At 42.7% G+C, this 15,403-nt stretch overlaps 1 protein-coding gene across 15 annotated transcripts in view; it reads left to right on the top strand.

Annotated features, from left to right (window-relative positions):
• LOC140481586 (dedicator of cytokinesis protein 9-like) overlaps nucleotides 1-15,403 on the top strand; it is a 342,162-nt gene that overhangs the window by 172,652 nt on the left and 154,107 nt on the right. For all 15 annotated transcript variants that reach the window (XM_072578032.1, XM_072578034.1, XM_072578030.1 and 12 more), the window contains exon 4: nucleotides 6,725-6,807. In XM_072578032.1, coding sequence (XP_072434133.1) covers nucleotides 6,725-6,807 — 83 coding nt within the window. The remainder of the gene's footprint in view (nucleotides 1-6,724; nucleotides 6,808-15,403) is intronic.

Here is a 15,403-nt window from a genome sequence, read left to right as displayed (position 1 = left end):
AGGAAGAGAAAGTCATGTTGACTTGTGTCAGCCTTAGCTGAGTGGTAACACTCTGACCTCCTCAATCATGAGGTTGAAGTTTGAAGCCCCAGGACTTGAACAGAGAAATCAAGCCTGGCACGCCCAGTTTAGTATTGAAGTGCAGCTACATTGTCTCTATACATATGACCGATCTCGCTGATTTATTATAGAGAAGAACAGTGAAATTAGCGTTAGTGCTGTGGCCAATATTTATTCACCCTGTAAGATCACAGCAACAAATGATCTGGTCAGTATCAATTTGCTGTTTTGTGGGCACTTGCTTTGTGCAAATTGGCGATAGCATTTCCTACATTACAGCAGTGGCTTACACTTAATTGATTGTGAGTTGCTTTGGAATGTTGGGGAGTGATGAAAGACGCTATATAAATGAAAGTCTTTCCTTTCACAAGGTAAAGCAGGAGGAGGGCTCATGTGGAGCCGACACAGAACGCCTTGACCGAATGTCTTGTTTCTGGGCTGTAACGTTTTGTCTAAAAGGAAGTTGCAATCTTAACCTACAAGAACATGATCTTTCTTGAGTTGATCTGAAATAATGTCTTGGTATGTTTATTCCTGTAATTAATGTGCAGGGTTCAGAGTAAAAAGCTTTCTTCTTGCATAGTTTATGAATTTCTTGCTGTTTCTGTGAAGGAGGTCTTTGTTAGATTATCCAATATCATGTCTTATCTTGGACAGTTAGTGGTCTGTTTCTGGTTTAGATATTTGCTTGGTTTCTAACAATTAGGAAAACAGTATCTTATCTGAAGTTTAGGTTTCACTAACTGGATGTAAAGTAAATTTATCTTTTGTGAGCAGACTCAAATCTCTGTTTCCTAAAGGTTTAGTGCTCACCTGGCTCCATGCGCAGGTTGGTTTGTGTAGAGGTCTGCAGCACCAAAAACGGCCCTTTGGCCCGTTGCATCTGCACTGGTCTAGAACAGCCGCCTATTCTAATACCATTTAACCAACATTCCATTTCAATAAGGGTATTACGGCGACACAGAAGCTGCCATTCCCACTTCTATCATAACAAAGTTCTCATTTCTTCACCTTTCAGGGATAGAAACATTTTTGTTTCTCAGTCCAGCAAGAAGCTTTTTATATTGTGAGCCTCTTTCCAAATTAGCTTCAATTTTCTGCAGAATCCTTGTATTCCTCTTCACCCTCCCTATGAAGTATTACAAAAGAAGTGAGAAAACACGATGCCATTTTCTCAAATAATCAATATAATGAAATAATCACCTTTTCAAAACAGTGGAGAAAGAAGGATTTAGCCAAATCTGGTCAGGTTATAAAGCTGCTCAATTTTTTTTTGCAAAACGTGTTGCAATGTTGATTATTCATTGAATTTATTTGGACAGTTTAAAAATTTTCCGCTGCATGACAGAAAATAAAAGTCTTTTTAGAGTCATAGAGCTGTACAGGATGGAAACAGATCCTTTTTTCCAACTCATCCATGTTGACCAGATATCCTAAACTGATCTCGTCGCATTTGCCAGCATTTGGCTCATATCCCTTGAAACCCCTTGTTATATATGTGCCCATCCAGATGCCTTTCAAATGTTGTAATTGTACCCGCCTCTCTGGCAGCTCATTCCATATACGCACCATCCTCTGTGTGAAAACATTGCCCCTTGGCTCCCTTTTAAATCTTGCCCCCTCACCTTAAACCTATGCCCTCTAGCTTTGGACTCCTCTATCCTGAGGAAAAGACCTTGGCTACTCACCCTATCCACTCCCCCCATGACTATATAAACCTCAATAAGGACACCCCTTAGCCTCCAAAGCTCCAAGGAAACTAGCCCCAATCTATTCAGTCTCAAACCTTCCAGTTCCAGCAACATGGTTTGCTTTCTTCCTCCCCATCATTAAGCAGCAAAGAGTATCACAAAGGGTAATGTTTGCACCATCACACTATAGGGCAGGGTGACATCCTATCTACAAAAGAAAATAAAATGTGAACGAGCACAATTTTCCTGTACAATAAACATAGTCAGTCAGCCACAATACAGGTGATTATTTCATTGCCCTTTCCCTTAGACACTAACAAAGGAACTTAACACCTAAGGGGCAACTTTTTCAACAGCGGGTGGTACGTGTATGGAATGAGCTGGAAGAGGAAGTGGTGGAGGCTAGTACAATTGCAACATTTAAAAGGCATCATGTTGGGTATATGATTAGGAAGGTTTCAGAAGGACATGGGCCAAGTGCTGGCAAATAGAACTAGATTAGGTTAGGATATCTGGTCGGCATGGACGATTGGACCGAAGGGTCTGTTTCCGTGCTGTGCATCTCTATGACTCTGCTGACTACTGCAGAAGTAATGATAAAGTATATCACTAGGCATTGAAAAAGCTAGATGCATTGAAAAAAATGAGAGAGAGAGAGAGAGAGAGAGAGAGAGAGAGAAGCCTGTGTTGTTTTCTTTAGAACAGATACATTTCAGGGGAAATTTGATAGAAATGTTCAAAATTATGAAAGGTTTTGATGGAGTAAATGAGAAATTCTTTTCGTTGGCAGAATGGTTGGGATGGTTAGTAACCAGAGGACACAGATTTGAATGAAACAGAGGGGAGATGAATAATGTTATTACCCAGTGGATCCTTGTGATGCAGAATCCAATTCACTCTTCACTTTCAAAAGAAGACTGGATAAACACCAGAAAAGGCGAAGTTTGTAAAGTGACAGAATAGAATGGAACTGGGAACAGCCGGAGAGAGAGGCAATGACCTTGTGCTCTATGATACTGAATATGGGTTGACTTGTGAAGAATGCAGTCACTTGTATGCACAATCGTTATTTATTTGCACAAGTGGTACTTATAATATTGAAATAATGTAATGTACTTTAGCATAGACTGGTTAGGTAATTTAGTCAAACAGGAATAAACAAAGAATCCAAGGTTTGGCATTATATCGCCATTCCTTCACTGTCACTGGGTGAAGATCTGGAAATTTGTATCTGAACTCTGTAGATGTACCTACTCAATAGACCACTTTCTCCCGAGCATTAGGGATGGCCGAGTCACTGATGCTCACGTCCATTTTGTGACAAAGGGGATAAGGGCATGGGGGACACAGGAATTTCTGAAAGTAAATACAAGCCCATGAGCTTTAGTATGGAAACACTGACAAACCAAAAAAAAATTATTTCCTGAAACATGTCTGTATGGTACTGAACATTATTTGTGTCAACAACTTGTCTCTTTTGTGGAATATGGGGAGTGGAGACAAGGAAGCAAGAAAAGTCAAAGGTGAAATCTTGGGGGGAGGTTCTGCACAAAACAGAAGGATTACAGAAGGCGGCCTTTTGTGTCACCAAGTCAATGCTGGCTGTTTGAAAGGTCAATCGAGTTGGTCCCACTCCTGTACCCGATCGACTGCAATTCTTTCACCTTCAAGTAACTATCCAATTTTGAACCTTTTTATCAAATATATTCAACACCCTGCCAGACAGAGCAGTCCAGCATTTGCGCCAGAAGGACTTTACTTATGTTGCCTCTGCATCCTTTTGCCAGTTAGGATGAGAAGGAAAAACCACGTGGTTTCACCCACGGTCTCCTTGGATGATCAATAATTTTAGTAGAAATTGGATAGGCGCTTGAAAGAATGAAACTTGCTGGGCCACAGTCAAGGGAATATGGCTGACCGGATCATTCTGAGGAATGTCAGAATGTACTCAGTGGACTGAATGGTGTCCTGCTGTCTCAATGGGTAGAGAAAGGAGAGATAGAATGTCTCTTTCTGAAAACAGGATCTTGGGCATTACATATTGCAGGTGGTTCTGTTAATGTGCCAGAAGTGATTCATGATACTTGCACTTAATATTATGGATAATCACAAATGGCAAACATTCTTTACTGATTCTGTCATGTAGAAAATGTTGTGCAAATGCTATAGCCCCTAATACATGAGGCAACTGTACCCTATTTTTAAAGAACTGTTCAGATTGCTGGACCTGGGTAAAAAACATCAATCTACAGTCACAATTCCAATACAAAGTATAACATCCAGGCATTTTACCAAAATGGGACATAGAATCCCTACAGTGTTTTAAACAGGCCCTTCGGCCCAACAAGTCCACACTGACCCTCTAAAGAGTAACCCACCCAGACCCATTCCCCTACATTTACCCTGGCTAATGCACCTCACCTACACATCCCTAAACACTATGGGAAATTTAGCATGGCCAATTCACCTAATCTGCACATCTTTAGATTGTGGGAGGAAACACAGAAAGAACATGCACACAGACAGTCGTCCAAGGCTGGAATCAAACCCAGCTCCCTGGCATTGTGAGGAAGCAGTGCTAACCACTGAGTCACCGTGTTGCCCATGTTTTCTAGGTCTCTGTACATCATACATTGTTCTGCATGAGTTATCATTAAGTATCAGCATGTTAACTTGAAACATGATAGATGAAATAGGATGAACAATATTAGGCATTCATTCTCATGGTTCGTCATTATTTGTGGAATCTTCTTTACAATAAGAATTTCCTCCAACAGTCCATCCTCTGCTCTGTGCACAAAAAGTGATATTGGAAATCAGCCTGCCTATAGGAGTTTCCAGTTTTTATTGTTCAAACTGGTTCTGTTGCTAGAAATAATGTAAGTTGTGAGCTTTGTTATTTTGTGTGATTCTACAAATACATTAAGAGCAAGAGAGCAACTAGAGAGGGAACTGAGCCCCTTAAAGATCAAAGAGGTCATCTTTGTTTTGAACCTGAGGAGATGGGAGAGATGTTAAATGAACATTTCACATTAGCTGTAACTGTGGACCAACAATTGGAGGCTAGAATATTCAGGGAAATAAACACTAATGTTTTGAAATTAGTCCACATTTCAGAAGAGATAGTGCTGGAGGTCTTAGAAAATGTAACAATAGATAAATTAATCCCAGGACATTGTGGGAAGTTAGGGAAGAAATTGCAGGGCTGCTTACAGAAATAATTGTGTCGTCTCTAACTACGGGTCAGGTGCTGGAGGACTGGAGAGTGGCTAATGTTGTGCCTTTGTTTAAGAAGGGACGTAAGGAGAAACTTGGAACTATAGACCTGTGAGACTGACTTTGGCAGTGGTTGGAGGTAATTCTGAAAGATAGGATTTATAGTCATTTAGAGAGGCAAGGAAGAGATAGTCAGCAAGGTTTTGTGCGAGGGACGCCGTGCCTCAAATTTAATATTTTTTTGTTAAAGTAACCAAGAAGATTGATGAGGACAGGAAGGTAGAAGTTGTTTACGTGGATTTTAGTAAGGCCTTTGATAGGGTTCTGCATTGTAGACTAATTAGTAAAGTTAAATCACATGGGATTCGAGGTGAGCTTGCCGATTGGATATAAAATTGGCTTAAGGGCTGAAGTGGAGTGTTGTTTTTCAGTTTGGAGGCCTGTTACCAGCAGTATACCACGCAGGGATTGGTGCTGGGTCCACTTGTGGTTGTCATTTATACAAATGATTTAGCTGAGAGTATTGAATGCATGGTTAATAAGTTTGTGGACGATGCCAAAATTGGTGGTGTAATGGTTATTGAAGAAGGATATCTAAGATTACAAAAAGGTCTTGATCAATTTGGTCAATGGGCTGAGGAGTGGCAGATGGAGTTTAATTTGGATAAATGTGAGATATTGCATTTTTGTAAAACAATGATGGGACTTATACACTTAACTTTAGACCCTTTGTAGTGATGTTGAACAGAGAGACCCAGAAATTCATGTGCATAATTCTTTGAAGTTTTGTGTCACATATAGACAGGGACGTTAAGAAGGCATTTAGCACGCTTGCCTTCAATGCTCAGTCCTTTGAGTATAGAAGTTGGGACGTCATGTTGAGGTTGTACAGGATGTTGGTGAAGCCTCTTCTGACGTACTGTGTCCAGTTCTGTTACAGGAAAGATGTTGTTAAACTCGAGAGAATTCACAAAAGATTTAGCAGGATGTTGCTGAGAATGGGAGGCCTGAGTTATAAGGATAGGCTTCTTTTTTACTAGAGCGCAGGAGTGACCTTATAGAGGTTTATAAAATCATGAGTGGTATAGATAAGGTGAACAGCAAGTGTCTTTTCCTGAGGGTGGGGAACTTCAAGACTCATGGGCATTTTTTAAGGTGAAAGGAGAAAGATTTAAAAAAGACATGGGCACAATGTTTTTACACAGAGAGTGGTCCACGTGTAGAACGAACTTCCAGAGGAGGTGGTGGATGCAGGTACAGTTACAACATTTAAAAGACATTTAGATAAGTACATAAATAAGAAATATTTGGAGTGATATGGGCCAAGTGCAGGCAGGTAGGATTCGTTTAGTTTGGGGTAATGCTGAGCATAGACTGGTTGGACTGGACAGTCTGTTTCTATGGTGTATGGCTCTGTGACTGCACATGAGAAATATGATCTGAAAGCCAGATTACAACTCTTGGTATTCTTAAATCTCAGTTGTGTATGTCAAGGTTTGGCCCAAGCGTGCATTTAAAGTGAGGCTTTGTTACAGTTTTCCACCAGGGTTATCTAACTTGTTCTGTTTAAAAGCGTAGGTAGTTGAACGAGGGAGAATGTCATAGAAGATTATGCTTTATGGGGAGGTGGAGTGAGGGTGGAAGGAGGCTTGTGTAAAGCATAAAACCAGCATAGACCAATGGAATTGAATGGCCTGTTTCTGTGCTGTAAAATTGTGTGCAATCTGCAATATTCAATATTACCTTGTTCTTTTCAGTGCATCAAGACCTACAACTCTGATTGGCATCTTGTTCAATACAAGTATGAAGACTACTCAGGAGATTTCAGGCAGCTGCCAAAGTGAGTGAATTTGTTTCTCACCATTCAAATAAAACCTGATACGTTTAGAAAGCAGATTTTCACCTTCACAGATGTATTTAAATGCCATCAGGCACTAGAAGTGTAATATTTTACATGCTATCTAATTTCAGAAGTTAGTTGTTTTTCAACCAACCAAAAGAACTTCAATTACAATTCTTTTGAATTAGTGTCAGTGGAACTAATGTTTTGCTGTTTTTTAAATTCATTCTTGTGATGTGGGTGTTGCTGGCTAGGCCAGTGTTTTTCTGGAGAAGGTAGTGGTAGATTTTGTGAACCACGGCAATCCTTGGGGTATGGAACACTGTCAGTACTGTTGGAAAGGAGATTCCAGGAAAGGAGACTACTGTTGGAAAGGAGACTCCAGGATTTTGACTCCGTGACGGTGAAGCAATGGTGCTATAATTCTAAGTCATGATGGTGTGTGGCTTGTAGGGGAATTGTAGATCGTGGTGTTTACACACATCTGCTGCCCATGTCCTTCAAGGTAGTAGATTAGATTAGATTCCCTATAGTGTGGAAACAGGCCCTTTGGCCCAACATGTCCACACTGACCCTCCGAACAGTAACCCACCCTTTCTAACAACTATGGACAATTTAGAATGGCCAATTTACCTAACCTGCACTTCTTTGGAATGTAGGAGGAAACCCACACAGACACAGGGAGAATGTGCAAACTCCACACAGTCACCCAAGGCTAGAATCGAACCTGGCAGCCTGGCGCTGTGAGGCAGCAGTGCTAACTACTGAGCCACTCTGCTGCCCTAGTAGAGGTTGCCTGGTTGGAAAGTGCCTCAGTGAATTATTGCATTGCATCTGTGATGCTGCAATTGTGCATTAGTGGTGAAGGGAGTGAGTACCGGCCGTTCTACAATAACACACTATAATTCTGTTAACAAATTCGCGATAACACGATTGAGAAATTGGGGACACTGTTTCTAAAGCATGAAGTTTTAAAGCACGTATTAGTTAAAACACGATTCTGGTCCTATTAATTTAAATGATGCTGCTATTATGCCATATTTCTTGTAATACGGGATTACACGAGAATGGAACTATCATGTGAGAACAGAACTGACTGTATTGAAGATGGTGAGTGTGGTGTTTGTCATGCGTGGTGTCAAGCTTTTTGAGTTTTGTTGGAGATGCACTGTTGCAATCAATTGGAGAGTACTCCATCTCTCACACACCTGACTTCCCAAGGGAAGGAAAAAACAATAAAACTAGTGAATGAGACATTCTGGTTCGCCTCATCTTGTATCCATCAAAATGGAGGACCAGTACTGCCAGTACTTTAGTTTTCAAGTATTGCTGATTTTTGCCCCTCTGTGCCTGAGAGATGGTCATTGGGAGCACACAGGATGTGAGTTACTTGCCACAGGAGGTGAGTTACTTGCCACAGTCCTAGCCCCTGACCTGCTCTTGGAGCCACTATTATATCAGCTGGTTAAGTCAGGTTCTGATCGGTGGTAACCCCGAGGATGGTGATAATAGGGGATTCAATAATGGTCATGCTAGGAGACAATGGTTAAATTCTCTCTTATTGGAATAGGTTATTGTCTGTAACTGGTGTGGCATGAATGTTACCGCCCACTGATCAACCCAAGCTTGGATATTGTCCAGGTATTGCTACATTTGGACAGGGACTGCTTCAGTATCTGAGGAGTCATGAATGGTGCTGAACCTTACACAACCATTAGTGAACATTCCATTTACGTAAGACCATAAGAACTAGGAGCAGGAATAGGTCTTCTGTCCCTTCGAGTCTGCTCCGCTATTCAATCACATCTTTTTGTGGCCTCAGATCCACTTATCCGTGCTCTCACTGTATCCCTTAATTCCTTTATTGTTCTAAGAAGAATCCAACTTAGCTTTAAAAACATTTACTGAAGTAGTGTCAACTACTTCAAGGAATTCCATGGATTAACGACCCTCTGGGTGAACTTCCTTCTCAATTCAGTTCTAAATCTGCTCCTTCTAATTTTGAGGCTATGCCCTCTTGTCCCTGTTTCACCTGCCAGTGGAAACATTCTCTCTACTGCTATCTTATTCCCTTCATAATTTTATATGTTTCTATAAGATCCCCCCTCATTCTTCTGAATTCCAATGAATATAATCCCAGTCTACTCAGTCTCTCCTCATAAACTACCCCCCTCAACTCCAGAATCAACCGAGTGAACCTCCTCTGCACCCCCTCCAGTGCCAGTACATCCTTTCTCAAGTAAGGAGACCAAAACTACATGCAGTACTCCAGGTGTGGTCTCACCAGCACCCCATACAGCTGCAACATAACCTTCCACCTTTTGAACTCAAAACCTTTAACAATAAAGACAAAATTCCATTTCCCTTAATTACTTGTACTTACAGGCCAACCTTTTGTGAGTCATGCACAAGGACACCCAGCTCCCTCTGCATAGCAGCATGCTGCAACTTTTTACTGTTACTTCTACTAAAATGGATGACTTCACATTTATTAACATTGTACTCCATCTGCCAGACCTTTGCCCACTCACTCGATGTATCTATGTTCCTCTGCAAAGTTTCATAATCCTGTGCACACTTTGCTCTGCCACTCTTCTTACTGTCATCTACACGTGGTCCCCAACTCCAAATCATCTATATAAATTGTAAATAATTGTGGTCCCAACACTGATCCCTGTGGCACATCACTAGTCACTGATTGCCAGTCAGAATAGCACTAATTTATTCCCACTCTGCTTCCTGTTAGTCAACCAATCTTCTAACCACGCTAATACTTTACCCCTAACACCATGCATCCTTATGGAGCAGCCTCTTGTGCAGCACCTTATCGAAGGCCTTTTGGAAATTTAGGTACACCACATCCACTGGGTCCCCGTTGTCCACCATGCTTGTCAAGCATGACCTGCCCTTCATGAACCCATACTACGCCTGCCCAATGGGACAAGATGCCTTGCTATTTCTTCATTGATAAAAGACTTAAGCATCTTCCCCACTACAGAGATTAAGCTAATCAGTCTGTAACTCCCCATCTTTTGTCTACCTCCCTTTTTAAACAGTGGTGTCACATTTGCTGTTTTCCAGTCTGCTGGGACTGCCCCAGAGGCTAGCGAATTTTAAAAATTACTGCCAGTGCACCTACTATTTCTCACGCCATCTCTTTTAGTACCGTCAGCTGCATTCCATCAGGGCCAGGAGACTTATCAATTCTTAGATCCATTCGTTTGCCCAATACTAACTCTTCCGTAATAATGATTGTTTCCAGGTCCTCACCTACCTTTGTCTCTTTGTCAATTATTGGCATGTCTCCACTGTGAAGACTGATCCAAAATACCTGTTCAATGCCTCAGCCATTTCACCATATCCCATAACGAAATTCCCCTTCTCATTCTCTAAAGGACCAACATTTACTCTAGCCACTCTTTTTATATGTTTATAGAAATCTTTGCTATCTGTCTTTATATTCTGTGCTAGTTTTTTTTCTCATGTTCTATCTTACTTTTCCTTATAGCTTTTTTTGTGGCTTTCTGTTGACCTTTTAAAGGTTTCCCAATCTTCTACTTCCTTGCAGTTTTTAACCACTTTGTATGCCTTCTCTTTCAATTTGATAGCCTCCCTTATTTCCTTACCCTTAATCTTACAGTCCTTTCTTTTTACTGGAATATACTTTTGCTGAACACTTTGAAAAATTGGTTTGAATGTCCTCCATTCTTGTCTCCTGTCCCACCATGAAATCTTTGTTTCCAGTTTACTTCAGCCAACTCCTCCCTCATGGCATTGTAGTCCCCCTTAGATATTGGATTTTATCTTCACACTCTCCATCTATATTCTAAATACAACCATACTATGATCATTCCTTCTAAGAGGATCCCTAACTATGAGGTAATTAATTATTCCTGTCTCATTACACAGGACCAGATCTAGGATAGCTGGCTCCCTTGTTGGTTCCATTACATACTGTTCAAGAAAACTATCACAGATACACTCAATGAACTCCTCCTCAAGGCTACCCTGACCGAGCTCGTTCGACCAATCCATGTAGATTAAAATCCCCCATGATAATTGCCATACCATTTTTACAGGCATTAGTTATTTCCTTGTTTATTGCCTGCCCCAATATGATGTTATTATTTGGTGGCCTATAGAAGGCCCATCGCAAAGGCCTCCGAGCCCTCCGCTTCTTCCCCTCCCACCGACCCAACCAGTACCCTTCCACTGACACCCTCTTTCGATTGACTGAACTGGTCCTCACTCTTAACAACTTCTCCTTCCAATCCTCCCACTTCCTCCGAACCAAAGGAGTAGCCATGGGCACCCGCATGGGCCCCAGCTATGTCTGCCTCTTCGCCGGATATGTGGAACAGTCCATTTTCCGCAGCTACACTGGCACCATCCCCCACCTTTTCCTCTGCTACATCGATGATTGTATTGGCGCTACCTCGTGCTCCCATGAGGAGGTTGAACAGTTCATCCACTTTACTAACACCTTCCACCCTGACCTCAAATTTACCTGGACCGTCTCAGACTCCTCCCTCCCCTTCCTAGACCTCTCCATTTCTATCTCGGGTGACCGACTCAACACAGACATTTACTACAAACCAACCGACTCCCACAGCTACCTAGATTACACGTCCTCCCACCCTGCCCCCTGTAAAAACGCCATCCCATGTTCCCAATTCCTCCGCCTCTGCCGCATCTGCTCCCAGGAGGACCAATTCCAATACCGAACAACCCAAATGGCCTCCTTCTTCAAAGACCACAATTTCTCTTCCGACATGGTCGACGACGCTCTCCACCGCATCTCCTCCATTTCCTGCACCTCCGCCCTTGAACCCTGCCCCTCTAATCGCCACCAGGACAGAACCCCACTGGTCCTCACCCACCACCCCACCAACATTGTATCATCCTCCGTTATTTCCGCCACCTCCAGACAGACCCCACCACCAGGGATATATTTCCCTCTCCACCCTTTATCAGCATTCAGGAGAGACCACTCCCTCTGCGACTCCCTCGTCAGGTGCACACCCCCCACCAACCCAACTTCCACTCCCGGCACCTTCCCCTGCAACTGCAAGAAGTGCAAAACGTGCGCCCACCCCTCCCCCCTCACCTCCCTCCAAGACCCCAATGGATCCTTCTATATCCGTCGCAAACTCGCCTGCACCTCCACACATATCATTTACTGTATCCGCTGCACCCGATGTGGTCTCCTCTACATTGGGGAGACAGGCCGCCTACTTGCGGAACGTTTCAGGGAACACCTCTGGGACACCCGCACCAACCAACCCAACCGCCCCGTGGCTGAACACTTTAACTCCCCCTCCCACTCCGCCATTGACATGCAGGTCCTTGGCCTCCTCCATCGCCAGACCCTGGCCATACGACACCTGGAGGAAGAGTGCCTCATGTTCCGCCTAGGAACCCTCCAACCACAAGGGATGAATGTAGATTTCTCCAGTTTCCTCATTTCCCCTCCTCCCCACCTTATCTCAGTCCCAACCCTCAGATTCAGGACCGCCCTCTTGACCTGCAATCTTCTTCTCAACCTCTCCGTCCCCACCCCCTCTCTGGCCTATCCCTCACCCTCACCTCCTTCCACCTATCGTATTCCCAGCGCCCCTCCCCCAAATTCCCTCCCCCCTACCTTTACCTCAGTCCGTTTGGCACACCAGCCTCATTCCTGAAGAAGGGTTTATGCCCAAAAAGTCGATTCTCCTGCTCCTCGGATGCTGCCTGACCTGCTGTGTTTTTCCAGCACCACATTTTTCAACTCTGGTACTCCAGCATCTGCAGTCCTCCCTTTCTCCTGGCCTTTAGACTACGCCTATCAGTGACTTTTTCCTCTTAGAATTTCTAATTTCCACCCAAATTGATTCAACCTTATTCTCCATAGGACCTATACCATCTCTCAGCACCGTCCTAATGTCACTCTTGATTATCAGAGCTGCACCACCTCCCTTACCTTCCTGTCTGTCCTTCCGAAAAGTCTGGTACCCCTGGATATTTAACTTCCATTCGTGACCATCCTGTAACCACGTCTCAGTAATGACAACCAAATCATTCCCACGCGATGATTTGTGCCATTAAATCATCAGTCTTGTTACGAATGCTACAAGCATTCAGATAAAGTGCCTTTATGCTAGCTTTCTTACACTCATGATTTCCAACGTCTCTAATAATAACTCCTGAGTTATCCTTTTTTGTTTCTTTCATTGTCTGCCTTGAACCTACACCTTCCTGTGCACATGCTAACCTATTGCTTACCTTTTTATTTGCCATCATACTCCCTGTCGTCTCCCTTTCCCTTCACCCTGACTCACTAGTTTAAATTCCTAGTGACCCCACCCTATTTATCCTTTTCGCTGGAACATTGGTTCCAGATCAGAACCACATTCCTGATGAAGAGCTTATGCTCGAAACGTTGACTTTCCTGCTCCTCAGATGCTGCCTGACTGGCTGTGCTTTTCCAGCACCACACTTGTTGATCCTAAGACAGTACCTGAGGAACTTCTGTAGAATTGTCCTGAGGTTGAGATAACTGGCCTCCAATGACCATGGCCATTTTCCTTTCTGCCACCTTTAAATTCAACCAACAGAGAGATTCCCCCTGATTCCCATTGACTCCAGTTTTATTGGGGGTCATTGATGCCCTTCTTACATCTCTCTGTATCTCTACCCCTCATTTTCTCCCTTTAAGGGATCAACATTGACTCCACTAGGGAACCAACTGGGCCTTTATGACAATCAGCCGTGGTTACATGATTAGCAATCAGTTAGTTTTTTAATTCCCGATTTCACTGGATTCAGATTTCACAATCTGCCTTGGTGGGATTCGAATCTATGACACTGAACATTAACCTCAGTCTCTGGATTACTGATCTGTATTTTCTACATTATCACGACACCACCTCCCCCATTACACTCATCTCCGCTTCACCTCAGCGACATTATCTCTTACCAGGTGTCAGCTCATACACTGCTAGAATCCTCATCTGTATTATTGTGTCTTTATTATCTCTCAATTTGTCTTCCCCAATTAGTTCCTAACCAACCTCTCACCTTCATCACTCTATAAAGAAACTCATTCAGGACACGAGTGGTCCTATTCCAAATGGCATAAAGTCCAGTGCACTATCTGTACTTACTGACCCTGCTTTGGCTGTTCATTTAGCAAGACTGTGATTTTAAAGTTCTCAAGATTGTTTAACATTGAACCCCACCACCAAACTCACCTGGTCTCAGCCTCCGCAGTCACTGTAGATTCCCCTCAAGAGATCTGTGTGCTCCACCATTGTGCCTGTAAGCTCAGCTGGCTAGATCCTGAACTTTGAAATTCTGTTCTTTAATCTCTCTGCTTATCTGCAGCTTTACCTCTTATTTTCCTCTGCTCAGACTCAACTTAAAACCTACTTCTTTCACCAAGTTTTGGTCACATTTCTTAATATCTCCTAATGTGGTTCTGTGTGGTGATTTTGTTGGTAATGCTGGTCTGAAGCACCTTGGAATATTTTACTGAGATAAGGCTGCTGTATAAATGCAAGTTTTTTCTTGCTTAGTTGACATGTTACTCTCGACACCAGTCACTGTTGTTTGGTGTGAAGATAACAGCAAATGGTTGTTCAGATGTTTGCTAAGAACATAACGGACATGATCAGAAAGATACCAAATCTGGTTTAACACCCATGTTGAAATGTATGTGTTAACTGTCACATCGACTTTCTGCTAAATCTGTTGCAGTTAACATGCAGAAAGGGGGGACAGTGTAAAAACAGGCCATATGTTCTGGTGTGCACTTTATAAGAGCAAAAGGACATATTTTGTGCTATGTTACAACAGGGTTAATATGTGAGTCAGGTCACTCTGCAGTTATTTAAGAGCTACTAGGTTGCACCTCAACATTGTGAAACTAGCCACGAACCTTAAGAAAACAAAATGGGAGGGCATAACGGAATATATTTTGATTTTTTGTGGTGTGACATCCTGGAATGCCATTGGAGAAAATAAATCAGCCAAACTATAAGACCTTTTATAAATTTAAGGTTTATAAATTATAGAGCTGGAAAAGACCACTACTCCTAACATGCCAGATTTGATTAAATAAGCAGCTAGTTGTATCAAAATTTTGTTTGAATGGAGGGGGAAAGCAGAATTTTTGATTAGTGCTCTGCCTCTCAGTCAGAAGGTTGTAAGTGCAAGTCTAACTGAAGGAGCTGAGCACAACAAATTCAGCTGACAAATCAATGCAGTAACTGTAGGAGTGTTACATTGTCAGTTAAGATGATAAACTGAGACCTCAGCTCTGCTCCCAGGTTAAGGGAAAAGATCACCTGTTTTGCAGAGGTGTTCCATATTAATGCCTCACCCAATATCACAAAACAGATTACCTTGTTAGAACCATGTTGTTGTTTGAGAGATTGTTGTGTACTGTTGTTAGCTGCTGTGATTTCTACATGACTAAAAGGAGTATTCCATGAGGGGCATGGATAGGGTGAATAGCCAGGGTAGGGGAGTCCAAAACTAGAGTCATAGGGATGTACAGCACGGAAACAGACCCGTCGGTCTAACCCGTCCATGTCGACCAGGTATCCCAACCCAATCT

The sequence above is a fragment of the Chiloscyllium punctatum genome, chromosome 9, assembly GCF_047496795.1.
Source record: "Chiloscyllium punctatum isolate Juve2018m chromosome 9, sChiPun1.3, whole genome shotgun sequence".
In the NCBI taxonomy this organism is placed as follows: domain Eukaryota; kingdom Metazoa; phylum Chordata; class Chondrichthyes; order Orectolobiformes; family Hemiscylliidae; genus Chiloscyllium; species Chiloscyllium punctatum.
The sequence above is the reverse complement of the archived record's forward strand: the minus strand, read 5'-3'. Positions and strand labels throughout refer to the sequence as shown.